This window comes from Vicugna pacos, chromosome 31 (genome assembly GCF_048564905.1).
Source record: "Vicugna pacos chromosome 31, VicPac4, whole genome shotgun sequence".
In the NCBI taxonomy this organism is placed as follows: domain Eukaryota; kingdom Metazoa; phylum Chordata; class Mammalia; order Artiodactyla; family Camelidae; genus Vicugna; species Vicugna pacos.
In genome coordinates this window covers 15,568,714-15,595,197 of record NC_133017.1, presented here as the reverse complement: position 1 = coordinate 15,595,197, position 26,484 = coordinate 15,568,714, and the positions used below count along the sequence as shown (strand labels likewise).

The 26,484-nt window shown below is 51.5% G+C and overlaps 1 protein-coding gene across 1 annotated transcript in view; it reads right to left on the bottom strand.

The window, feature by feature from the left end:
* Positions 1-8,379: 8,379 nt before the first annotated feature.
* Positions 8,380-26,484, bottom strand: part of XKR6 (XK related 6) — a 223,019-nt gene continuing 204,914 nt past the window's right edge. The window contains exon 3 of the mRNA XM_072952590.1: positions 8,380-10,356. Within this exon, the coding sequence (XP_072808691.1) occupies positions 9,392-10,356 (965 nt within the window). The 3' untranslated portion in view covers positions 8,380-9,391. The remainder of the gene's footprint in view (positions 10,357-26,484) is intronic.

Sequence of the window (26,484 nt, the reverse complement as noted above, 5' to 3'; positions counted from 1 at the left end):
TCCAAGGACACAAACCAACCAAAGAATGCCCAGTGATTCCAGCACAGCACGAGCAAGCATCCTCTAGGTCCCAGGGGAGAAGGTGACGGCTGCAGCAGGCTGCCGCCACCGAGCCTGGGGAATGACGGAAACAATGGAGCCACGTCTGCGGGTCGCAGGGCGCGCTCGCTGACACTCGCCTTCATTTTCCCCCAAAGGGAGAAGAGCAACCAGTGTGTGTTTGCTTCTCGGAAGAGCATTCTCTGATGGAAGCCAAAAGGATTTAAAGCCCTCCCTTCTTGCCCAAATACTTGGGGGAAAAGGGAGAGTAGCCTTTTGGGGGCAGAAAGACAGAGAACATCTCTCCTGACCCACACTGAAAAAACTCTCTTATTCTGTCTTCTCATTATCGTTTTAAAATATCCATTAATCAAAAAAGAAAAGAGACCTGGGTCCCCTTCCCCTTCCTCCGCAGCACCTGGCGTGGTGCCTTGCACGCAGCAGGTGCTCAGTCGTGCTTAAAAGGATTTTAAATAGGAAGCAAACCTGACAACAGCAATATTTTACCCTCGAAGTGCTTTCCCAGACACGAATTACTTGATCCTCACAACACCCCTGTGAGGTAAGTAAGCGATACTCTTCTCATTTTACAGAAAGAGAAATTGGCCCCAGGGTGACTTCACATAGGTCTGCAGGGGAGAGTCCTGGGTTTTTTACTTCCCATGACACGATCTGTTCACAAGAGCGTGCCTTTCCCCTCGGTCAGCGCCTTCTCTGCCCCTTCAGTGAAACAATAATGCCTAACTATGTCACTCTGTAAAATCAATTTCCTCTGCTTTGAAAAGAACAGGCTTTGCTATTTCTGCCCCAGAGCGCGTGGGAAGTGACGGTTAGATGGTGGCCACCGTTTTCTTTCCACGTGCTTCTGAGAGCCTTTCTCTTCTTTATCCGTCTTCCTGCCCAGCTGCCGAGTCTTTTTGTTCTCTGTGGCTCCACGTGGCCTCTTCGAAGTTCTCATTCATAAATGCTATTCAGTTCATCCGCCGTCCAGCCCAGTCAAAAGAGGGGTGCCGATGAGAATGGGGGTCTCATTTATTCCTTCCTTCTGGTTATCATCAGAAATACTTGTGGAAAGAAATACTCCCAGCACGGGTTGGCCTATCCACAGAACGATCAGATACAAAATCAAACAGAAGTCATTATTGAATTCCAAACTATGATTTGGTCCCTTGTGCTGTCAAAACAATAATATTAATTTTGGAGAGCAGAGTCAGGGCAGGTGGGAAGGGAGTTCTCTTCAGGGCTCCACAGTCAAAGAGCAGGAGGATTTGCAACAGCACCTTGACCTTTAGGACAGTCTCAGGTGGTGCCCCCCCTTATTTTTGGTGAGAATTTTTACATCAGAATACCCCTGAACTCCAAGGAAAGGACCAGAGCCAGAGCCAGGTTGACTGAGCTACAACCAGCGAAACTTCTAGGATTTTCCCCTCCAAGAAGGTTCTAAGAGTCAATAAAAAAAATCAGTGTTGCAGCTGGTCTTCCCAGAGTGCTAGAGTCACTCTCCACTGCTCCCACCTGCCCTCACTCTGGTTTAGATCCTAAGAAGTACATGGAGGTTCTTAGGATGGGTCTGTTTTCTTGCTCAAGGGGTATCTTGATAGTTGAATTGATAATAGTCAACCCATAGTAAAACGAAAAAAAAAAAGAAAAAAGGAAAGAAAAGGAAACTCAACTCAACTTTTCCAATTCAAATGATGAGGGAAATTTTAAAAAAAAAACAAACCCCAATTTGGATAAAATGCATTAGCGATATTCCCCAACCCCTGTTTGTCTCTGAATCTTTGCCTGCGGGCTCCACTCAAAGCACACCAGGGAATGGCTAAAACCCACCATGGGGACCCATATTTTGGCTGATGGGATTTAAAAAAAAAAGTTTTGTTTCTGTATTCTGCAGAGAGGCAAAGAGAAGGCCAGTCCATTTGATGAGATGAGCCTCAAGGTTGAAAAAGGTTGTAAGGAAGAACAAAAGTGAGGGCTATTCCTAAAGAGCTTTCCACCACCTTGAAGACAATCTCCAAATACTCCCCAGTCACTCTTTCTCCTGTCTGCCCAAAGCTCAACAAATATCAGTTTTCAAGTTGATCCATCCATATATTCTCCAATACTTAAGGGAAAATTAACATCCGGACATTTGGTTTTAGAATTACAAGCGGCTGGCTTGAGCCAGGTGAGCCCCGGTCGCCTGACCGGAGCACCGTTGTGCTGGGTTCACAGTGCTGTGAAGTAGCTAAGAACTGCGGGGATGTGACTTCCTCTGTCCAGCTGTCCTGCTCACCCCAGGGGCCTCCAGGTGCCCCTGCACTGGGAGACACGCTTTCTGTGGTTCTTCTTTCCAAGAAACGAGGCCACCACTATTCCTTACATGATGCCTTCGCTATAGGCAATAATGACTAAATCCTCACAGCATCCCTGAGCAGGAGAGAAAGAAGCTGGCCTTCCTTCTCTCCACTTTACAGATGGAGAAACCAAGGCACCGAGAGGTGAAGTGAGTTATCCATGATCACAGTGGGGACCCTGAATCAGCCTGTGGTATTTCCTGATCTTTCTGGGTCTAAAGAAGAGCTTCTAGGAGGTCTACAGCTGAAACAAATCTCCCAGCCTCATTGTAGCCTGAGGAACTCAGAGCTATGTTGAGGGTGGAGAAACTGACCAAGGGAGGGCATCTACTAGGTGACCAGTTGTCTGTATCCACCATGTCCAATGGTCAAAGGCTGCTTCTGGAGGGATGTTCCCTGGGTTACCACTTGGCACTATGCCCAGAGGAAATTATCCCTTTGTCCTCCTTGGTTTGAGGATGAATTTTAGGAGTAGTCCCTCCTGGACGAGCATAAGTGAGCTGATTAACTTCAGTTTCTGGAGTGGGGTCTTGTGACTGGTGTTCGGGGTTGGCAAGGGCAGGCATCTCCGACCGGAGCTTGCATATTGTTCTGCAGGTGACGGGGCAGGCCAGGGCAGGAGCCCCTGAGGTCCTGCCCGCTCCTTTCCGATTTGGTCTATTCTTAGCCCTTGACACAAAGTGTTGGCTATGTGCAGGGGGAACGCCTACGGTTGTCCGTCTGCTGCCCTCAGGAGCTGCCATTAATAGGACTCTGATCTTTGGCTCCAGCACAAACCAACCGTGTCCTGCCAGCCACCACAAGGAAAGGTACAGGGAGTACGAAGGCACAGCTCCTTCCCAGAAGGAGGGGAAGACGCAGACGGTGCCCGGGAGAGTCAAGTAAGGCAGACAGAGCCAGGCGGGCAGAGGAATAAAGCTGCAGGCAGATCAAGGCAGTGCCCTTGTCTTTTGATATTTGGCCAATAGCATAAGATGCAGTGTTTCAAGCAAGAAATGAAACCTTTAAAATAGCTAAGGAAGGGTGAGGAAGAGGCTTAGGTCGCCATGGCAGGAAATGAGACTAAAAATCATCTCTTTTCCCCAGGGAAGGGCTTCAAAAAAAAAAAAATCTCTGAGAGGGCAGAGTTGCCTTTTCACAGGTTTTGAAGCTGGGACAGGCACACGTGGATTGAGGGTGCTCCGGGGCAGTCCTCATACAAGTTTATGGTTTTGTAGCCTGTGACAGGCTGACCGCTGCAATTTCCACCGCCAGGAGGTCGAGCTGCGGATGAGACCGGAATGCTGCTTAACTGGACGGAGTGTGTGTTTCTGGATAGTGTGTGTGACTGTCATATCTGCATGACAGTGGCCAGTGTTGGACGAGGAGACCGTGGTACAGACTTGAACCTTGGGGCATTTCCCTTTTGGTTCATTTTACTCACATCTGGACCTTAATAAGAGGAACTTATTAAGAGGTTGTTGATTTAAATTCACTCCCTATAGGACAACTGTGTGTGCTTCCTGAGGAAGGCTGCCAGACAGAATCTCGTCACCGGACAATGTCTGAGAATAAAATGAGCAGAACGGCCACCTTGAAGGCGAGTCCAGCCACAGGGGCTGAGTCTGCCTCTGAGCCCTGCCGCCCCTCATGCAGAGGCTCTCTCAGGCCTCCCCTAAGCTCTGCGAGATTTTTCCTGGCCTTGTTCTAGTCTACACTGGGAACGTCACTGGAATCAGGTGAAATTCACTGCCATGAGCCCTCTTCACGTCAGCTTTTCCAAACGTAGATCCCCCCCCCCACCAAATCTGGTAGTGTGATTTTCCTATTCTTCAATTTGGCAAAGAGATAACAGATTTTAGTTTTTCGATAAGAAAATAAAATGCGTGTACACCAGGAGTCCCCCTTCATTAAGGCCACCACCTTGAGTTGCCGCCATCACATGTCAGATGCCTTGAAAGGGCTCACTTTGAGTAAGAAGCCACTTTTCTTGGCAAGGACAATACCATCCTGCGTGCCAAGCGAATGCTAGGGGACCTTCCCCTGCCCCCAGCTTGAGAGTCAGCAGCAGGGTGGGCTGTGCATAGAATGCACCCCACTCCCATACAGCTTAGGACGTGACAGCCTTTCCTCCAGCCCAAAGGCTCTGAGCCTGCACACAGCTGTCCTCTGCTTACCTCTGTTCCTAAGCAAAGGAGAGGGAAAATCTGGCCACAATCCAGGGGCATTAGGGCCTGGGGCTCGTTAGAGCTCCCCCAACCCCCAGGGGCAAGGAGCAGAACAGAAAGGGGAGGAGGAAGCTGGCTTCCTCCAGCAGGCGGGTAAACGCTGCCAGGCGGGGTCTCGGTGTACACAGTGAGGCCACGCCCGTTTAGAGGTTCTCTGAACAAAGTAGCATCAGAAACCTCTTCTGCTGCCCCTGTGACCGTGTGGGAGGGGGTAAAAGTAGAGAAACGATGGAGAAAGTGATGTCATCTTGCGCTTTTCAAAGCCTGTAGATTTTTCTCTCTGAGAATGAGGCTCCTATCTGGATAGGGTCTGATGCTTCCAGCATGACCTGACACACGGCAGTGGGACCACCCTCACGACCACGGTCCAGATGGGTGTTTGTACTCTTTTAAGCCACCTCAGGACTCACAGGGTCTGTGGCCGTGGAGGGGATGGGTTAGGCCCCCGGGGTGTCCTGGGTGATTTTGTGCCTGGGGAGGTAGAGTGTGGGGGACCTCGCAGGGACGGAGGAGCGCCTGGGCCACAAAAAGATGTTGTCTTTCTTGACTCAAGAGGGACATGTTGGCACACATGCCACCAAGAGGGATGGAGCTTGCTCCTCCTAGCACCCCTGGTGCCCAGCCTGCTTGGATAAGTCTGACCCGACAGAGCAAGTGGAACCTTCTGGAGACAGAATGGAGGAGTATATTTGAGAAATGAGAAACTTTGGGGGTGGGTAAGGTCAGTGGGGGTCTTCTGTTGAGTTTAAATCCTCTTAGCTCCCTCATCAGGCTTGAGACAACACTCCCGTTTGAGGATGTCACCGGCCTGTGACAGTGAGCTCGGGGGATGTCGCCTTGACACTATCTGAGGGGACTGAGGCTTCCTTTCACACAGAGGCCCAGAGAAAAGACAGACCTACCAAGCAAGGGGGAAACAGAACTTACAGAAATGATGCTCCCCAAATCAGCCCGATTTCAGAGCTGCCACCATATTGCAGAGGATGAAAAGAAGGACCAGATTTTCTGCAGGAGGTTGTGGGCATATTCGATGGAGACATAATGAGGAAAGATAGCTTCCTCTTTTGTTCTCTAGCTCCTGGTCACAGTGTGCTTAGCTCCTACCAGAATGAAACATTGAGCATGGTTAATTAGCTTTCATCAGGCCTTCCTGGACAAGAAGTGGACCCAGAGATTTTTTTTAAAAATAAGTAAGTGTCCCCCTGGGGAGCAGCTGGGGCAGCAGGAGCTGGTGTCTCATTGTCTGTAAGGGGCTGGTCAGGGGTCAGGCAAGTGGCTGCTAAGATGAGATTCCCAGGGTGGGCTGAGGCCATCACTTCTCACCGGGTGCACTGACCAGAGTCTTCCTGGTTGGACATAGACCTCCCAGGGATGGACATGGGGCACAGATTCTGTGTGGGTTCCCACCCTGACACCCAGGGTTGACCAGCTGCTGGTAGCCTCTGAAGGGGAAGCACACTGGTGAGGGAGAGAAGACCATGGGGGAGGGAAGACCATGGAGAGAGAGCTTCCCAGTGATTGGAAACCTGGGGACTTGCTGGAGGCTGTTGACAATGAGAAGACAGATGAAAACTCTCTTATGTTTCCCTCCGTCCCTACCGTGTTCTCCACTTCTCTCCTGACTTCTTCCTTTTTCTATCTCTTTGCAAAACGGGACTTCCCTGCTGATGCTCCTTGCTGCATCTCTTCATCATTAGGAGAGGACCTAGCACTCTGGAGGGCGTGGGGAATAACATGTCGGGGAGACAGGTGCCCTCCCACCCAAGTCCTGCAGGGCCCAGTCCAACAGAGGCTGAGAGAAAGGCTTCCTGAAACAGCCCACAAGCTTCTCATCTGTTCCCAGCGTCTAAGACCCCAGGGGGCCCTCCCTGAGTTGGAAGTAGTCACCCCACTTTTGGCGCTCCAGGTCAGCGGACATCAGCAGTTTTCTCAGTTGCATGTAAACACGCACACACACGCACACACACACTGAATGTGCATCAGTAAAACAGAGGTGGCAAAACTAAAATCAGTGACGGTGTCGAAATGAATAAAAGAGAGAAAGGAACTAAATCCAAGAACAGACAAACAAGCCAGGTGGCTGAGGTCCCAGAGGGTTGCAAGGAGGACAGCGTCAAGGACCGCTCTGGTGACCGACGTCCACAAGGCTCCAGACACAGGAGACCCGGAGCTGAGGCAGACAAGAGCTGGGACCCCAGCAAGCACAGGGAGGGCGCGGGGTGGGGGGTGATGGGGATGGGGACGGCCCCCTCAAATGGCCTCACCTCCTCCAGCCTCTGCAGAGTAAGCAGTGAGCTAAGCCCTTGGTAGGGAAGCAGAATGAAAAGGAAAAGCACCTCTGACCAGATCGGAACTCCCAATTAACTACCGAGGGGCCCCGCCCTTGGAAGGGCGGAGGCAGGCGGGCAGGGCTGGTCCTCGCCAGGCCCGGGTGTGCTCTGTGCGGAGTGCTTCCTGGATGGCCCGGCTCTCTGCGCCTCTCCTCCGCCCTCCTTCCCACCAGGGAGGACCTGAGGGGACAGCCGTGTAGGGGAGGGAGGGGGCAGGACGGCACTGCAAATTTAGTCACAATAAAGGAAACCAAAGGGGGTCTGTCTGAACAAAGAAAGGAGCATCCAGATTTACAACCGAACTGAAATTTAAAATTTGGGGTTTTTTTTTCCTCTTTTTCAGATTTTAGATAAACCATGAAGGGGGGGGAGGAGAAGCCTCTTTTAATAATATTTTTTTTTGTTTAAAAAAACCCCACAAACATAAAAAAAAAATTCCTCAGTTTTTGAACTTCTCTTAAGAGCAGTTCAATGTGAGGCCTTGCACCCTAAACAGTTATATCTGGAACTAAGAAAAAAATCGCAGCTACACACAACAAAGACTAACAGCATTTTTACTTAAAAATATTGTGTGTATATATATAGAGAGATTTATATATATATATATCTTTTTTGTGGAGATTTTTTTTTCTTTTTGTGATTTTTTTTCTTTTCCTTTTTTTTTTTTTTTTTTTTTTGTGCCCAAGTAGAGATATGATGGGATTGAAACGACGCCTAGAACAGAACATTCCTTACAGGAGTGATACTTTGAAAAATAACATTTAAAAAATGGTTGAACATACTTGCAACACCTCCAGAAATTCAACTTGGTACAATGAGAAAATAAATCATTGACTCAAATCTTCACCCAAATGACACGGCCTCGAAGACCCAGAGTATGAAGCTGGTGTGAGTCTTGTCACCGGACAGGGGCTCACGGTCAAGCATCCCCTCCTCCCTGGTCCCCCCTCGCCAGCCCCTTACACTCCACCTCAGCCATACCCAGAGTCTGTCTTACATCAGTTTTCTACATTTCTGGCAAGACCTTGCAGCAGACACACATGCGCACACACATAAAGGTGTGCTGTGGGCACACACACAGACACACGCGCACACACACACATACCACACACACAGAATTTCCCACTCAACCCAGGTGCACCGAGTGAGCTGAATGACTTTCAGCCAACCACAATGGTGAAAGACAGAAGCACCAAACAGTCTTTGAAATGGGTCAGTTATCACAATTTTGACTTATTTTTTTATATTCTAATTTTCCTCTTTGTGTTACTATTTTTAAAAAGCACAAATGAAAAATGAAGAATTCTTTCCAGATCAATTTAAGGCTTCCCACCAAATGGAAACAGAAGAGGCCTTACACAGTATCACATGTGATAAATGTATACCTTTCACGGCCTTAAAATGACAGAACAAATCGTTTTTGCCCAGTCACTGATTAAGTATTGTGCCTTTAAATTGATGTCGTTCTTTTTGCTACTATGCTGAGTTTTATTATTACTGATTCTTTTCGATTACATATATGGAAATCTCCTTGAATTTGCTTTAGAATTTCCTGTTCTTATCGAATTATTAGGGTGGCTTTTTGTTTTGCTCTGTTTTGCTTTTCACCAGGAAACAAATGTGATCCTTACTACTTGAACGCTAAAATGGCACATAGTCAGCCTTCAAGGAGCTTTTCCAGCCATTTGAGTTTCAAATGGCCCTTTGGCTCCTAAAAGGGGCTGATAAGTTGGGGGCAGGGACAGGAGAGGGAAGAGAGAAACTGAAAAAAAAGGGGGGGAGGGGTTTCTATGAGTTAGCTTTTGGTAATTTGTTTTCTTCAATACAAATAATCAGATAGGAAGAATGATTGCTTTGTGTTTTATTTGTTGGTTGGTTTTTGTTTCATTTTTAGATTTGTTTCATTTGATTGTTTAATTTTCCCTCTCCCGGTGCGAAAATCACCCGAGAGTTTTGCATGAGAAAACGTGACAGTACTTAATGAAACTCAGCACCTAAGGGCATAAGGCAGTTGAAGGTTTTGTTTGTTTGTTTGTTTGTTTGTGTTTGTTTTGTTTTGTTTTGTTCTTTCAATCAGCACCAATCCCGTAAATGATCTACACTGGGTGTAAGGTATAAAACTTTGTTTTCCTTTTGGAGTGGAGACAACTCCTCTCCACCCTATGAACCATAGTGTGGGATTTTTTTCAATACTGTTTCTTATGTGTAAAAAACAAAAGAAAGGTTTTCTTTTTGTTTTTACTTACAAAACATAGAGAATATCTTTGTATACATACAGCGACTGGAAAGAAAGCTTATCTGAAGGGGTTGTGACTTATATTTTCTTTTTTTTTTTTTTTTGTAGCATTGGTGGTGGTGGTGGTGGTGGTGGTGGTGGTGGTTCTGTGTACTGGGGGGAAGGGACGGTTCTATTTCTTGCAAGCGGCCTTGACCGCAAACCAAACTTAAGGTCCCCTTCTCAACTTGGGTCAAGATGCTCTTAGAGTGAAGACTCATACTGGAGCAACTCGTAAAGGAGCGGTCCGTCTCGGTACCGAATGCCTACCGCGGTGGGGGTGACATACTGCAGAATGTTAATAGTCCTTCTCAACCTCCTGTCTACAAAATGAGCATCCCAAGCTGGGTATCTCTTTCTTGGCATGTCAATCTTAATGAGGGGCCCTTCTGGGGGGTAAGGACGCCCCGTCGGGGTAGGGGGCCCCATGGGTCTCACTTGGAAAACGGGCAAGCAAGTGTCAGCCGTGAGATCCTCCTGTTGTTCCGTTACGGCTCTGGTAGGCGTGACCTGGGTCCCCCGGTACCCAGGGGTCTGAGGCGCCATGGGCTCAACATCGGGGGGCAAAGGGATGCCCCAGAGCAGCTCGGCACAACAGGAGCTGGCCAAAATCTTAACTCGCGGCCCCATGGGGTGCAGCACGCCATAATATAAGAGCATCAGTGCAATCCCAGCCACAAAGCTCAGAAAGACACAGCACAGTGCTGGCACCGCATAGAAGTCAGTGGTCTCCGGGTTTCTGTAAAAATACCAAAGGAACGTCAAGGTAGCGTTCTCGGTCAGGACTATCGTGTAATATGCAAACATTCGATATCGAGTCCGCCCTTCCTTGACGTTAAACCAGCAGAAAATGTACACAATCCCTACCACCATGTTGAAGAGGATCTCCTCCCACTTGGACATGCAGAAGTCTGTCCCGCCATGGATGATCCAGAAGGCCATGGCGCACCAGTGAACCACCACGAAGATCCCGAAGTAGAGCTGGAAGATGGAAGCAAAGAGGGCAAAAGAGATAACTCTGGATGAGATGGTGAAGAGGCGCCAGAAGAGTTGGATGAGGGCCCCTCTGTAGCTCATACTCTTCTTGTCGTCCCTGGAGTCCCGCAGCAGCTTGTGATAGGAGGCTAGCACCCAAGCCAGGGACATCAGGGAAGTCACAGAGGAGACACCTGCCGGAAAGACACAAACCCACACAGTCAAAAGCTTGGACTTCGACCGCCGGGCACAGCAGGGCTGCCAGCCGAGGAGTCGCCCACACACACCGCGATCTAAAGGTGGAGGGAGAAAGAAACACAGAATCAGGACCCGAATGTGGAGGTCCCGGCTGTTCCCCCAGCTGACGGCTTATGAGATCGAGTTTTGTGGTCTGGTCGACAACCCAGACCAGATCTTCTGGAGATCCTCAGCCCAAGAGCAAGGCTGAGGCTGACGTGCTCGGCCGAGGGGATGGAGAGCTTGGACCACTGTGGTGGCTCCTCAAATCTGCTGTGGGTGGGACCACCTGGGTTCTCTTTTAAGAACCCATAAGCTCATGGCACACACTACTGTATATAAAATAGATAAACAACAAGGACCTGTTGTAGAGCACAGGGAGCTGTACTGAATTTCATGCAATAAGCTACAATGGGAAAGAATCTGGAAATATATATATATATATGTATATAGATGTGTGTATACGCATAACTGAACTGCTTTGCTGTACACCTGAAACTAACATTGTAAATCAACTACACTTCAATAAAAAATAAATTTTAAAAAAATCAGATAAGCTCGTGGAGATCCTTGTTGGTGTCCCTTGTCACCGGCAGCCTGTGCTCTCAGAGAAGCTAGAGGAGGGGTCAGCAGTCGTGAAGACCAACAGCTCGCTCACTGTCCCAAGCTGCACAGTCACCCTTTGCCTTCTCATCAGTTCACTCAAGGCCCCAAGGAGCCCTTAAACGGATCTTCTTTCATTCAGGGTCTCCCCATCCACTCCCCAAGGCTGCCCTGGTCGAGGACACTGGGACAGCCTGTCTGCTTCTCTGGCTGCCTTTCTTGTTCATTCCGGTCACTCCCAGTCTCCCCACAAGCCTTGTTGCTTCCTCCATCCAGCCACTGCTCTGAACTCCTGATGCTGAAACACTGTCCTTCCTCCGCTTCCACCTGCCACGGGACAGAGCAGCGTCACCTGCGCTTTGGGGATGCCGTTCCCGCTCCCTGGCCTGGTGAGCTTTCCAAGGCCTCTGCACATCATTCCCCACATTTCTCCTCAACGAGCAAGTGACTCTGCCTGATCTCAAGTGACACCTGAATCACCATGGAGCAATTTTATTTATAACACTGCCCATTTGATATCTGTAACTTAATCAAATTAAACACAATGACTGGTGACCAGAGTCTCTAAATCCATCCACGAGCAGGCGATCATTAGTCAGGTGTCATCAGGGGAAGCGAGGCTCCCCGTCACCCCGGCTCGTCCAAGCAGTCCAGCTAGCACCTCTTGCTTTTCCTGTCTCCCCAGATTTCAGAACTCAATGCAGCTAAATCCAGCTGGAGTCCTGAATACCACCCCACTGGCAACCATCCCCTAACCAAATGTCCCACCCTCACACCAGGGCACACCTCCCCGATGGCGATCTTCCAGGCTGAAATCAAGGTTACCTGGTGTTTTCTCTCTTTAGCTCAAAGGTCAGATCCAGGAGCCCCATTCATCAAGAAACGAATTAAACTGGCCGGGAGCTCCAGCCTTCTGTCTGTCCTTCCCCAGTCCCTGCTCACCTCTCCACTCCTCTCCAAACCTCAGTGATGGGTCAAAGTCCTCTGTCACTTTATACCCCCCTGCATCTGTCCTTCCTCGCCAATCCCACACGGCCCCTCCCTTCCAACATTTCAAGGAGATACACTAGCCTGAAGCTTGCAGAACATTCGAGTGTGATAACAAAGACCAGAGCTGCCAGAAGCTTAGGAAAAATCTGGGTGGTTAACTGTTACAAGGAGTTTGTGTTGCTTTTGTAACAATAACAACCAAGATGGAAAACAAACAGGGGAGAAGCAATCCCCATTTCTCCACAGAAGCCAGTTCTGAAAACACCTGACGACCTTCCTCTCACTTTGCTGGAAAGTCCTGAATACAGGATTTATGTGTGTCTTGCTCTGTCCTTTGTACACACAGGGCATTTCCACCAGCCTCTGCTGGGGCCATGTGGGCTCTGTGACCGCGTCACGGTGGTTATGCTAACCTTTCTGATCCTCCTGTGTTCGTGTTCTGTGTCGGGTCAAGGCTGAGAGGAGAATGGGGGGGGTCCCTTAGGAGTCACGTGATTTAGGCTGTAGGTTTCTGGAGGGCAGGGAATTTGCAGTCATCTTGATAGTCTGTGCCGGGTTTATTACCAGTATCGGAGCATCCTCAGAAAGTGTCCATGCGGCATCACCCCTCTCCTGGTGGACTCATTTCTTGATGTTAAAAGTGACACATCTTGGAAGTACGACCACCCTTAGTAATGAGAGGGGGTTCTACAGAAGCTGAATGGGAAGAAGGCTTGATTTGTTTTGTTCCTTCTCACAAAGCAAAATGGATTACTTTCCCTGCTTGCAGAAAAGCATGAGTGTTGAGTTCATGAAGCAAGAAAAAAGCAGCTTAGCTTTTGTCAAAATGTGGTCTCATCCAGTCTCACTCTGGGGTGCTCTTGAACAAACTTGGGGTACAGAAGCAAGACAGCCCTTCAGCCGTCACCGTCCTGATTTCACTGTTCTGTGTGCTGTGATGGTAGCCCCACGTATACCAAATATGAGCAAATAGGAATTCAAATGTCCATCCACCGCATGTGGTGAAGCCATATTCAATTCTTCATTATCATCCTATCTTCCAGATCAGTTCCTGTGGTTTGGGGATGTGGCAGGAAGCACCCCACTCTGAGCCGACCCGTTACACTGCCTTGGTCCATGGTCAGTGCTTCTGGAATTTCTCTCCAGGATGTGGCATGAATGTTCCTCGAATGTCATAGGACATCACTGCTAGATTACAAAAAGGGCTCAGGAGACAGTCACATGGAGGACTGAGAGCGAGCTCTCGGCTAGGGGTCTGCGGGCCAGCTGAGGTCCAGTCCCCGTCTTCTTCCTCTGCCTTGTCTGTTCCTGACTTGGCGAAGCTGTAGATCATCAAACTTTATATCCTCAGCACTTAACAGACCACCCGCTTCAACCCGCTCAGTCAACAGGAAGCAGGGGTGTGTGGGGGGGGGGTCCGGCCCCGACAACCCTGCGAACAACTGACGAGCAGAGCTAGGCCCGCAGCGCAGCGCTCTGCCACCTCGCCACGCTGGTCCCGGCCCTCTGTTCCTTCCCATCTTGTCCGCTGTGAGCTTGGCTCTCAGAGCTCCGCCCTTCTCCCCGGTCACTGGTAATGCGGCCACCAGCCCTCTGTAATGATGGCTGCCTGTGCGAGCGCCCAGTGCTGCTCCCTCAGGGCCTTGAATGCCAGGCCACACCCTGGGCAGTGAAAATGCTCCAAGGTAAAGGAAGAAAGGAAAAGGGGCACTTCTGGCCCCTGGTCTGTGTGAGGTGCTCAGGGCCGAGGCCCTGCCCAACACCAAGAAGAATGCGTCTGGCTGGGCCTCCCTTCTCTTCGGAGCCTGGGCGTGGCTGGCAGGGAAGGGAGGGAAGGCTGAGGCTGCCCCACTTTCTCTGCCAGCAGCACTGACCAAGTTGGTTCTATAGGCAAGGGTGGGGGGTAGGTAAACCTGGTGGGGATCAAAACCCTTACCCCAGCCACGTTCAAGTTCACCACATCCCCAGACAGCTCCCTGCTCTATGCAAAGCTCTACGCACACTTTCCGGGTCCAAGGTTGTTGCTGCTGGAGGCCTGAGTTCGTCCCTGAAGGGAGGCCAGAAAAACCAGGCCCACTCTAGGACCCCACTCAGGAGCTGGCTTTCTCACTGGTCGCTTAGCAGACGGTGACCCTTGCCCTCCAGGGGCTCAACAACCACTGGTGCAGGGTGTTAGATACACTGGTTTTCAAACTCCCTCACCGAGGGAACCCATCTGGGCCCCGCCTGTGACATTGGCGTATCTGTTATGTGTGGTCCATGGACCAAATGTCCTGTGACTTGGCCACTTGGCGTCATTTCCCTGACAGAGCCCGTGGCCTCACAATCCCGTGGGACTAAGTACAGCTTTTCCTCAGAATGCTGTCCGTGGAGGTGCTCCAGGGGGGCCAGCTAGTTCTGGGGGCTCCACCAGGGCAGGGCAGGGAGGGCCCAGGTAGATGTGCTCCCTGTCAGCGTGCCGGCCGTCCCAGAGAGCACTGGGGCACGTCATGATTCACTGAGCATGTGCACCCCTTGTCACACTTAGAAGAACCCTGTGATGTAGGTACTTGTTATGGGCTGGACTGTGTCCCCACCTCCCCCTCAAAACATTCACATGTTGAAGCCCTAATCCCCAGGACCTTAGTATGTGTCTGCAATTGGAGATAGGGCCTTTAAAGAGGTAATTAAATTAAAATGGGGTCACTAGGGTGGGCCCTAATCCAATCTGACCACTGTCCTTATGAGAAGAGGCCATTTGGGCACACACAGAGATGCTAGGGGTGTGTTCACACAGAGGGAAGACCACGAGAGGACATCAGGGAGAAGACAGCCGCCGGCAAGCCAAGAAGAGGGGCCTCAGAGGACACCAACCCTGCCCACACCTTGACCTTGGACTTCCAGCCTCCAGAGCTGTGAGACAATACATTTCTGTTGTTTTAGCCGCTTGGCCTATGACGTTTTGTTACAGCCCCTAGCAAACGTACACAGCGCTCTAATTCCATTTTTTGGATGAAGAAACAAGATAGTCTTTAAAAATCCTATTTCTATCAAGAAGCAGAATCAGGATTCAAACTCAGAGTCTGACTCCATGGCCTTGAAAGTAACCCCTCTACTAATGGAGGCTCCAGAAGGGGCTGGGCAAGGGCAGGAGAGGAAGCCCCGGTGCTCTGGGTGCGAAGGAGCTGCCTCTTTTGCCAAGAGTGGACAGGAAGTATGGTTCCCACAGGTACCTGAGAGAGGCCCTCGATCATGACGCTAAAAACCAAATTTGAATTCTACTCCACCTTCCTCGGGAAAGTAGCATTCAAGTCACAAAGGAAGTAGCGACTCCAGCAGAATTAACTGAGATCACTTTCCCTGTTAGGTGATTAATCTTCAAAGGCCTGTAGTGTATTTCATTACAGAGGGAGGAAGCGCAGGGCTTTCCCTCTGCAGTGGCTCACTTGGAAGATTTCTGTCTGGCCCAGGTCAACCCAAAAGTCGACGGCGTTTTCCTGGCTGAGACCCAAGCCCCCGGGGCCCGGCTGTGGAAGCACCCCTGTGGCCCCCAGGGAGATTGTGAGACGGGCCTCGGCACATTGACGCTTCCTCCCACTTACAGCTCAGTCACATTCTGCATTTCAAAGATCAGACTGGAAATCGTTAAACCCTCCACGTTCGGCTGTGACGGGTTCCGAGCAGTGACCTTCACGGCTTGCTGGCTTTTCCTGGTGCAGACCAGGAGGCGGGGCTTGTGGCTGGCCCCCTGGGTGAACCGAGTCCAGCCCCACCAACTGGGACGTCTGTAAGCTGGAGCCTCCTGGGGGCCACCCCCCTGAGAAAGATTTGGGACAGGGGCCTTGGGGCTCCAATCACCAGACCTGGGGCCTAAGTTTTCCAAAAATGGAATGGCCATTCCTTATGACCAACAGAATGGAGCACGAGGGGCAGCTGGATGCCTCAGACCGAGGAGGAGTCGCGATCAGGGAGGTGATCACCACCAATCTGGTGGTGTCGATGCAATATCCAAGGGTCACTGTGAGTAGAACTGTTGCCAGTTAGGGAACAAAGCAAAAAAATGAGAGTGGATATCCCACCATGTGAGGAGCAGAGTGACAGGGTGTCTGGGGCAGGCCACTAAAATCAGAGAGGGGTGGGGAGCAGATGAAGTGGAGGAACTGGGGGGAAAGGTGTGATGCCATGGAACAGACCAGGGCAGCAGGAGAGCCCAGTCATCAGGGTGAGGTAGGGAGGCTGAGATCTGGCAAGAAGAAGCAGGGCCATGACTCAGGATGGACCAGGGCAGGGCGGCACCAGGGACCAGGGGGCGGGAGCCCTGACACATGGCCCAAAAGGGGACTTGAAGGAGAAACCGGAACGCAGGAGCTTTTCGCTGGGAGAACGCTGCGTGAGTGTCCAAGGAGTCTCTGAAAAGCCACAGGAGTGTCTGGATTCGCCACCCGATTGTGAGCGAGGGTGATGGGGCCCCATCCCAGAGTGGGATGTGCACGCCTAGGTCTGCCACCAGCTGCCCTGCTCCACCCTTCTGCCACGAAGTGCTCACTCCCACTGCTAAATCACGTGCAGGAAAACACTCGAGGAAGAGGGGCTGGACAGGGTCCTCAGCAGAGCGGAGCAGAGGCAGGTGCAGACTCCCAGCTCGCTCTCCCCTGGCTCCTTCCCGTCAGCGTGGAAGCACGGTCAAGTTCCTCCCAAACCAAGAAAGAAACATTCAACTCGCTGTATGTCTGTCTGCACGTCAAGGTCAACATCCACCTCCTTCAGCCCTGGCCTCCCCCATCCCCCCCACCAAAGCTAACGTTCGGGGGCTCCACCACCTGCTCTTCTAATTCCCATTGTGTGTTTTCCACACTCTGAGTTCCTGTTAGACCAGCAATTCTTCCCTTTCTATCAGTCAGACTTCCACCATTGTCCTACATTTTTTAAAAGCCCAGTCCGTTCTTGAAAATGCTCCCAGAAAAAGACAGGCGGTTGTAGGTACAGCTCTCTAAGCATTCCCACCTGTCTCCTGTCCTAACCTCCACCCAGGAGACAGCAAGGGAGTGATGACACAAAGGTACCCTCCTATTGGGGAAGCCGGGGAAGGAAAGCAGCCTCATGGGAGCCACCTCTGAACCAGGCTCAGAGACATTAAGGAACTTGGCCAAGTGCACACAGGAGTAAGCGAGAGTGCAAACACCAACCCCGGGGATTACTTCATGCCTCACTCATGATCTGTGCACTCAACCGGCTCACCCTGGCTTCTGAGATCCAACTGTTAAATTTGCAGGAATTTTGCAGGCTGGCTGACATCATGTTGGAGGCCTGAAGTAGGTGCAGTGGGAACAGTTACACCACGGAAACTGGCAAACTGCAAATTAGGGTTCCCCCACTCCTGCTGAGATGGTTGTTAAGCATTTACCAGCACTGCTCGTCAGAGTGAACCATCCTTCTTGAAGAGCGTGCTGAGCACTGTGACAAGTTGGAAGAGCCCCGTTATGTCCCCAGGCACATCCCTCCTCCACACTCCCAGGCAAACCAGACATACTGCCTGGCGATCAGTCAGAAGTGTATTCTCCAAGTCTGATGTGAAAGCAGCAAAGAAAATCAATCTCCTTTTTCAACCTAGACTGGAAATACATCCACAGTAAATAATTTAAGGTCTGATGGTTTTCTTTGAGCGGTCGTCTTTTGCAAGCACTAAGATACTCATTTTAGTCCCATTTCTTGTGATCCCCACATGGAGTGACCACTTGGGGTCACCTTAAGACACCCCTAACATTTCCAGACTGACCCTTAGCAAGGTCAAAGTAGAAGATGACATCCATCATCCATGGATGTAACCCTCAGGATGGACACACGTGTGACTGAGGCAATCTGGGGAAATCCAAGGCCAATCAAAGTGGCCTGGTGTACACACAGGAAGGGAGGATTGGAATGTTTCAGGAAAGCGGACATCCGAGAAGTTATACCAAACCCCGGCTGAAGAAACAGCCCTTTAACATAAGGTCCAGGAAGGACAGAATCCCATTCTGGCCACGACGGTGGTGGTCTCTGTTACAGAACATCGTCTGCCGTGGTTTATGTGATCTGTCCCTTCATTGGCTCCAAATTCGGGCTTATCGTGACATCTGCTGAGCCCTAACCAGTTTTCAATCACAATAATACCTCCCTAGCAAACAGCCACCTTGGCCCAGACCCTATGCTGGTCACCTGATGTACACTAACCCCACCCACCTCCCTTGGCAACGCTTGGGTGGTAGTGGGCTGACTGTAAGACAAGGAGATGAAGGCTCACAGGTGAAGTAATGTTTCCATATCAAATAGTCAAGAAATCACAGAACCAGGATTTGAACACAGGCTGCCTGAACTCCAAAACCCAAGATTTTTTTTTAATTACTGGAAAGATATATCTCCCCACCCACATTCATCAATTAATGAATTAGCCCTCGGATTTGTACATCGATCTCTTATCAGTTTGGTTATTGAGTGTCAGCCCTCTGATCCTCTCTGTGAGCACTGATGACAAATTTGTGGGCCTGCGAAGCGGAGGGCCCTGCCTGAGGGGAGGGTCCAGTAAGTGAGAAGTGCCCGGATTGTTGAGATCACTTCCTGTCTTCTCTGCACCTGCCCTTGTCCCAGTAGTCCATTCGCAATACAGCCAAAGCGACTAAGCTAAGGTACGCCCTCCACGTGGCCTTCCAGATACAGTGGACAGGCAGTGCTCACTGATTTCCTATCCTTTCCCAGGGAGAGTAAGCCTGTTGGACACAGCTGTGTCTGTGACTTGCTCTGGCCAGTGAAACACCAGCAGAAGTGTGTGTGTTGCCTCCAGGAGGAAGGGCCCGCTCCCCAATCTCCAGGGAGAGACGGCCCCGCCAGTGACCTGTGATAGACTCACGATAGCAAGAGATAAATCAAAGTTGTTTTAAGCCACGGAAGTTGCTCTGGTCTCTAAACCGCCGCAAAGCCAGCCCATCCCAACGGGTTCACTCAGGGCTGACGCCACGGTCCCTGTAAGGCCTTCGGGGCCCTGCACGATACAGCCTTGAGTTACAAGCATAACCTGTCAAGGCCTTGCTCACACCTTTCAGGATTTCCCTCCTCCAGGGGGTTCAAATCTAAGTTCCTCTTAACAGCGTCAGGTTGTCACTCACGGCCCCACGCCAGATGGCCCGTTGCCCTCTCTGAGGTCACCGCACACCAGCCGGGCGTGCTTCCTCGGTCCCGATGCCCTCCTGGCACAGTCCCACCTCAGGGCATATGTGCTCGCTCTGCCCCCTGCCTGAGAGGCCCATCCCCAGGTACCCAAGTGTCACCTCACTAAGGCCTCTACCAAAGCTCGGCTTCTCCGCCGGGCCACCCCTGGCCCCCACACTGCAACTGCAGCCCCCTCCCCATCCCTGCACCTTCCACGCTTTATGTCCCACCTTAGCATTTCCCACCACCTCCACGTACGTTATCTCTTACTGTTTCCTTTTTCCTTAAGTTCACACTTACCCTGGTATACATGAGCGCCCCAGGAGCAGGGCAGCCATTTGGCCTGGTCCTTCTGAAACTATGTGCAAAACTGCATGGGTATTTTTCTCATGAGCGAGCCCACAGCTGTCCTTTGATTCTCAAGGGGGCCCTTATGGAAGGGGGCCCATGACCCTCCTCTTGCACCCTCCCACCACTATCCCCAAAGGCAGGAGAGAGGAAGTCCCCGGGAGCCTCCATGTATGCCTGTGACCTTTAGGAAGAAAACCTTGAGGGTTGAAGACAGAGGTGAGGACGGACGTTTATGGAATGTTTCCAACGTATCAGGCATTATGCCAGATACTTCGCAGACGTTACTTCATTTAATCTTGACAATAATCCCGGGAAATGTCTATTGGCGCCCCAATTTACAGGAGAGGAAACCACGGCTGGGAGAGGTAAAAGGATTTGTCTAGTTACTGCATTAAGCATGTCTTTTTACTCTGCTGGTTTACCATTTGGGGCCTCCCAGGTCTAGCAAGTTCCTAGAACAGCAAACAACAGGTCCTTTCCATATGCAGACCAACCTGTGGAGAACCCACACCTCCTTTGTTGGGCTCTGACACTCCAGACCACTCTCCCCTGTTCTAATCCCCCCAGGGCCAGGTGCCAGACAGCTAGGGACAGCCCAGGGCCCCAGAGCTCCTGAAATTGTTCAGACTAGCCAGTCCTAAGCCTGCTTCCTCTGCCTCACCCTTTACTCCCCACGGAAACCACAGTAGAGTCTCCTGCCCACATCTTCCCTGTCTCCTGCCTTTGGATGGACCCTGGTGCTTCCCCAGCTGCCCCTCCCCCCTCTCGGGAGGCCTGCCCCCTCCTCTTGGGGTCTGAGTAACAATCTTTCCAGTGGTAGTCATCTCTTGATCTGTTGACCTTGACATGCCTAAATAATAATAAAATCTGTATTTTAAAGCAGATACAAGATTAGCAAACTGTTGGAGAGGGAGCTTTAAACCCAGTACAGCCACCTCCAGAGCCACCAGCACCTCGGGGTTACAAGGCTCAAGGCCTCCAGCAGTTCCCCTGGGGAATCCAAGGTCCCATTCGTGGTGCCCTAGACCTCTGTGTCTGGGCCCTGCTCCCAGGCCCACGGTTAGGATCTAGTAACCCATGCACAGGGGCAGGAGTGTGGTTCTGAGTGTGGGCTCTGGAATCAGGCTGGATTTGGCCCCTTGCTGTCATGTTATGCTAGGTGTCCTGCCAATTTCCTCACCTGTAAAAAGGCCCTTCATGAGGTTACTGTAAGGATCAAAAAGAAATGGCTATGCAAGGCTTTAGCTCAGCAGCTGGCACCTGGCAAAAAGCAACGCCCACATGTGAGTGGTGTGAGCAGGGACACAGACCCCCCAGATGCCCGCCACGTTGTTTCAAGCCTCTTGGCCCTTGCTCATGTCACCCCTCTACCTGGAGTGACTTTCCCTACCTTCTTGGCAGGCCAACTGCTCATCCTCCAGGGTTGAGGTCAGCACCATCTCCTCCCGGGGCCCTCTTCTGACCCCCTCCCCAGGATGCACTGGTACCACATCACCCTGTGCACATCACCCTTTGATGGCCACCATTTTATAGTCACACTTTCTGCTGACGGACTGTCTTTCTCTCTTAACTGTGACTTCCCTGAGGATAGAACTAACATTTATTCTTGAGGGTAAAAAACTGTCTCACCCATTCCTGTAACCTCCACGCCCGGGGCAGAGCTGTCACCTGACAGGCAATGCCACAAGTGCTCACCCAGATAACAAGGCTATTCACACCCTGATCACACCTCCGGCTCCAATCGTGTAGATAAATGAAGCTACCTTAGCCACTGTACCAGCGTCCTATTGCTGCTGTAACAAATTGCCACAAACTTAGTGGCTTAAAACAACACGAATTTATTCTCTTACAGTTTAGAAGTCAGAGTCTGAAACGGGTTTCACTGGTCCCAAACCAAGGTGTCAGAAGTTGGGGTCACTCTGGAGGCTCCAGGAGAGAATCTGTTTCCTTGCCATTTCCAGCGTCCAGAGCTGCTTTCCCTGCATCGTAGCCCCTTCCTCCCTCTTCAAAGCCAGCAGCACAGCATCGTCAGCTCTCTCCCATTGTCACATTGCCTTCTGTCCCTCTGACCCCTCCTCTCCTTCTAAGGACCCCTATGATTATATCAGGTACAACCAGATAATCCAGAAAAATCTCCCATCTCAAAATCCTTAGGTTAATCATATCTGCAAAGTCCCTTTTGCATATAAAGCGATATGTCTAGGTTTGGGGGATTAGGAAGTGGACATCTTGGGGGGTCATATTCAGCCGATGGCACCCATAATCCACCCATTTAACAGCAGGGCAAAAGGCCTCAATGGGAATGATATGCCTCCCCCTCCCCGGCCCCCAGGGGACATCTGGCAGACATGTTAGCTGTCACAGCACAGGGTGCAGGTGCTACTGTAGATAAGGACCAGGGATGCTGCTAAATATTCTGCAATGCACAGGACAGCTCCCCCACACACGTCAAGGAACGATTTGGCCCCAGATATACTAGAGCTGAGGCTGAGAAACCCTGAAATAAGAACCCTGTTCTTATTTCCTCAGTGTTCTCAAGTTAAAAAACAAACTGGGAACCGGGGTGTGTCCAGCAGCTGAGATTCAGGCTTCCTAAAGCGTCTTCCTGAGAAGAGTTGAACATCCTGAAAGAGGCCTTTGGGGCACAGACCAGGGACCTTGGGAGGGGCTGTGAGATTCGCACCTCTCTGGTCTGATACCTGGACAAGGAGTCTCTTCTGAGCTGATGGTCGCAAGCTGACGGTCACTCTGGGAACACGTGGACCACAGGAAGGTAGCAGCCCTCCTCTCAAGGAGCTTCAAGGTCAAATATGGGTATTTAAAGGACTGGGCAATAGGAAAGCTAAATCCAGCCCTCTGCCTCACTTGCCTCTTCTTTCTGAGATGCTGTTGGAGTTATCAAAATACCACTCTCACAGCCAGCTGCATAAAGGCAAACTTCAGAGATTCTAGAACAAATGTCAGCCACTCAGCTGGCGTGGACAAGACTCAGCGATGCCTGGGGCCCCACGGGCCTCACTGTGGAGAAAGCTGTCTGCCATCACTGGAAGTTCCCAGCAAATCCATCCTCACTGAGGAGGAAACAGCTGACCAGGCTCAAGGCCCTGAAGCTCCCAGAGTGACTGCATTTTAGCAGAGGCCTTGAGACGCTCTGGTGCAAGCACACGGGGCCTTAGCTCACTGTTTGTGATGCATGCGTAAAAATGTGGATTTGGAATATTCAATTAATATTTGATGCATAAATGTCCCACACTTACATATTTCTGTATCTATATATAGTGGAGAGAGAGAACATATATGCAGTGTATATATATACATAGTGAATACAGAGCATGTATGTACAGCATTCTCTAGCACTAGCATGTACGTTACCCCGCACATACATATATATAGAGAGATTTAATTATGTTTGAAACGGTATTATTCCCATGTTACTTATTATTGCCTGTCTCCACTAAAACGTAGGCCCCTGCAGGGCAGAGCCTGCCTGGTTCTCTCCGGGTACCCGCGGAGGCTCGCACGGAGCTGAGCACACAACCGCTGCTGTAGGCAGATGTGATCCGGTGAGCCTCCGTAATTTATTGTCATTGGCCATCAGCCTCACCTACCATATTTTGACAAAGGCCCAACCTAAATGATTCTCTCATGCAGCTGTGCCCTCCCACGAGAGGAGCAGGTTTGCAGTTCAGGGGCAAGAGCGTCTCCCAGCTCAATCTCACCTCGCAGGGCCCTGGGATTCTAGGTATGGAAGTGGGGCGGCAGGGAGGGACCTGCTGGGATTCTAAGATACAATGATGGAATTTAATCTAAACCCCAAAGTCATTCCCTCACCCTAAACACGAAGGAACCATACATTTAACTCTTAGGCCTAGTCCCCCAGTGGCTTTCCCCTCTAATCTCACAGGGTCCCTACACATCCCCTGTGAGTAGATGAGGGCAGGTGTGAATATTCCCAACTTATAATGGAGACACTGAGGCTCAGAGAGGCTAAGTGATGGGGCAGAAGTCACCAGCAGGTTAACGGTGGAGCCAGTCCCCCGCGGCTGGAGTTCCCACAGCTGCTCCTGTCGCATCCCCTCTGTCCAACTGCTCCTCCAGCCAACTGACTCTGCGTCTCCCTGAGAGGTCACCACGTGATTCGACCCCTCACAGAAGAAATCCCAGGAGAAGGGTTTGGACCAATGGCACATCAGGGACTGAAGGGTGGGGAGGAGGGAGAGGCAGAAGTGGACAGAGGCGTGGCACTGGCCATCCCAGAACTGACCTCTCCTGTTGCTGTGCCCTCTTCCCTCCCCCACATCCACCCCCGCACTGCGCGGAGCCAGAACCAGCGCTCTCCGTGGTCCCAGCCCAGCTGGCCAAGAGGAACGGCCCCCGAGCCCTGGAAGGGAGCGGCAACAGGAACCCGGGGAGGGCAAGCGTCATCAGGCGGCTCTCAGACCGCTGTTGAGCTGCGCGGCAGCTCAGGTGAGCAGCCTGAGGAAGGAGGAAGGAGGCAGGGCTGCCGAGCAGGTGAGGTTGGCATGTGCCTGTGCTGGGCTGACTCAGGAGCAGTCCTGGCCCCTCGGCCCAAATTCTCGGTGCCGAGTGGCCCTGGATGAGAACAGCCTGCCAGGCAGAAGGACTTCGCCCAATCAGAGCCTTGCTGACTGTGGCCGCGACACACACCTGGGACAGCTGACCGTCGGGTTGCCCTCTTTGTGCCAGGAACAAACGTGTTTCACTTGCTCCTGACAAAACCCCTCTGAGGCAGGAGCTACCAGCCACGGTTTACGAATGAGAACGCCAAGGCTCAGAGAGGTTGAGGGCCTTGTCGGACGAATGCAGCAACTAAGTGCAGACCAGGGTGTGAAGCCGGGCCTGCTGGTCCACACCGGGAGCATCCCACCACGCAGAACAGGAGGCAGCACCTTTTCTCCTAGGTGACCGTCTCAGGAGACTACCAGGGGACAGGCAGAGCAGGCCTCGAAGTGCCTGGTTATTACTGGGCTGTGTGAGGAAGGAAATGATGGGGCCCCAGCAAGAGCAGGAGGTGGGGACGGGCCCCATGGTGGCACAGGCGGGCACATCCTGCAGCGGGCAGGCTCCTGAAAGCCAGGGTCTGGCAGCCTGGGGCACGTGGGGTCTGAACGTGCAGGAAGGCCTGGAATCAAGAGCGGGCCTCCCTTGCCAGCCTTACCCCAGGTTGGCCATGGAGTGAGTGCCTCACCCCGGCGCTCCTCTTGACACCACGACCCACCCAACACCGCCGATTGGGTCCAGAACTGAATGAGGGGGTCCCTGGAGGTCAGTTTTATGGGTGAAAACATTGAGGCTCAGAAAGGAAGCAGAACAGCTAACAGGGATCCCCCCACATTCCCTTCTGGTGTCTGCTCTATTCCGCCCCCTCCCCAGGAGTGAGGGAAGTGTGACACAGGGGGGTGTCTCTCCTGAAGCCTGTCAGCCTTCTTCCCTTGGAAATCTTAAGAAATAGAAAAGATCTTTTGAAGATCATTTAATTGCTGCCTTTCCTGGAGCTGGAAGTTCCCACAAGGCCTCGAGTTGGTGACTGTCTCTAATGGGAACGTCTAGCCTAAAAATCAAACACTGCTCCTGCCCAAATCTCGCTCAGATTCCTCGAATTTTCTCTCCCTTAGAGTCAAAGCCTGCCAGGCTGAAAGGGGCTTCAGGAGTCCCTCCCGCCCTCAGGTGTGTTACTCAGGCCCAGAGAAGACAAGATGAGAGGGATTTTCCCAGCATCCCTCACCACGGTCTAGATAGCTGACTCACGACCCACGGCTCCTTCCGCCGGCTGCCTCCCTGACGTGGGAAAGTAGTGGAGAGACCTCACAGGAGAGCAAATCCAGGGTGGGTGGCGTGTCTCTGTGGGGCAATGAAACTGTTCTGAGGTTGGTCATGGTGATGGCAACAACTCCACGGATATACAACTAACCACCGAACTGGATGCTTCAGATGGGAGAATTGTGTGATGTGTAAACTGTGTCTCAAAGCTGTTTAAATATTTTGTACAAAGAAGAGGAGGAAGAGACGCTCTGCTGGCAGGAGCCCCATGTAGGGCTGGGCTATGGAAGCAGCCCGGGCACCCCGTTCCCACCATCTCAGCCTCCGGGCTTCTCCCCAAACACTGGAGTCGCCTTCTGAGCCCAAGGCCTTGCCCTTGGCTGTTCCCTCTGATACTTTTACTTCCAGAGATGCACAGGGCTGCCTCCCTCCTCCCTCCCTCCCTCCTTCACATCTTTGCTCAGAGGTCACCTTCTCGGAGGCCTTCCTGACACGCTACTGAAGGCTGGACACAGCGCTGCCCCCACTGCCCGGCTTTAGAGCTCTGCTTAGGATGTACCACTTTCTAACATACAAGACAAAATAGTTGGCTGTGTTCGTTGTCTGTCTCTCCCTACAAGAAAGGTAAGCTCCTTGAGAGCTTATGAGCAGGACTGGAGAGAGACCAGAAAGAATTTTTCACATTAGAAAAAAGAAATCTCCCAAGAGGAGAGACATGGACGCCTTCCACTGTGGGGAGAGGAAGGTGGGGAGGGCCGTTCAACCAACCCCACGGCTGAGGCGCCACCCCGCGCCTCCCCTCGCCTGAGAACCGGAACCTGGGAGCTCGGTCCTCACACAGAAGGGAGATGTGGAGACGGAGCTGATGCCTCCTCCAGGAGGCCTTTCATCCTCACCAGGGACAGGAAGAAGGGGTCCCGAGGCTACAGAGGAAGGCACAGACAGGAGCAGACGCCGGGCGAACCCTCGCCTCCCTGCTGTGGCTTGGATGCCAGCGGTCAGCTCCTGCAGGAGAAAGGAGCCAGCGCGAAGCTGAGGTACCCGCCCCCGGAGGGGCTTTTGACGTAACAGGAGCCGGCAAGAGAGGTTAAGAAAGAATAAAACCCTAAGGGAGGTTAACATCGAAGGGACAGAAACAAAGAGCCCTAGCTGGATCTTAGAGCCCAACGTTTGTTTAAAAGAAAACCAGTGTTTAAAGG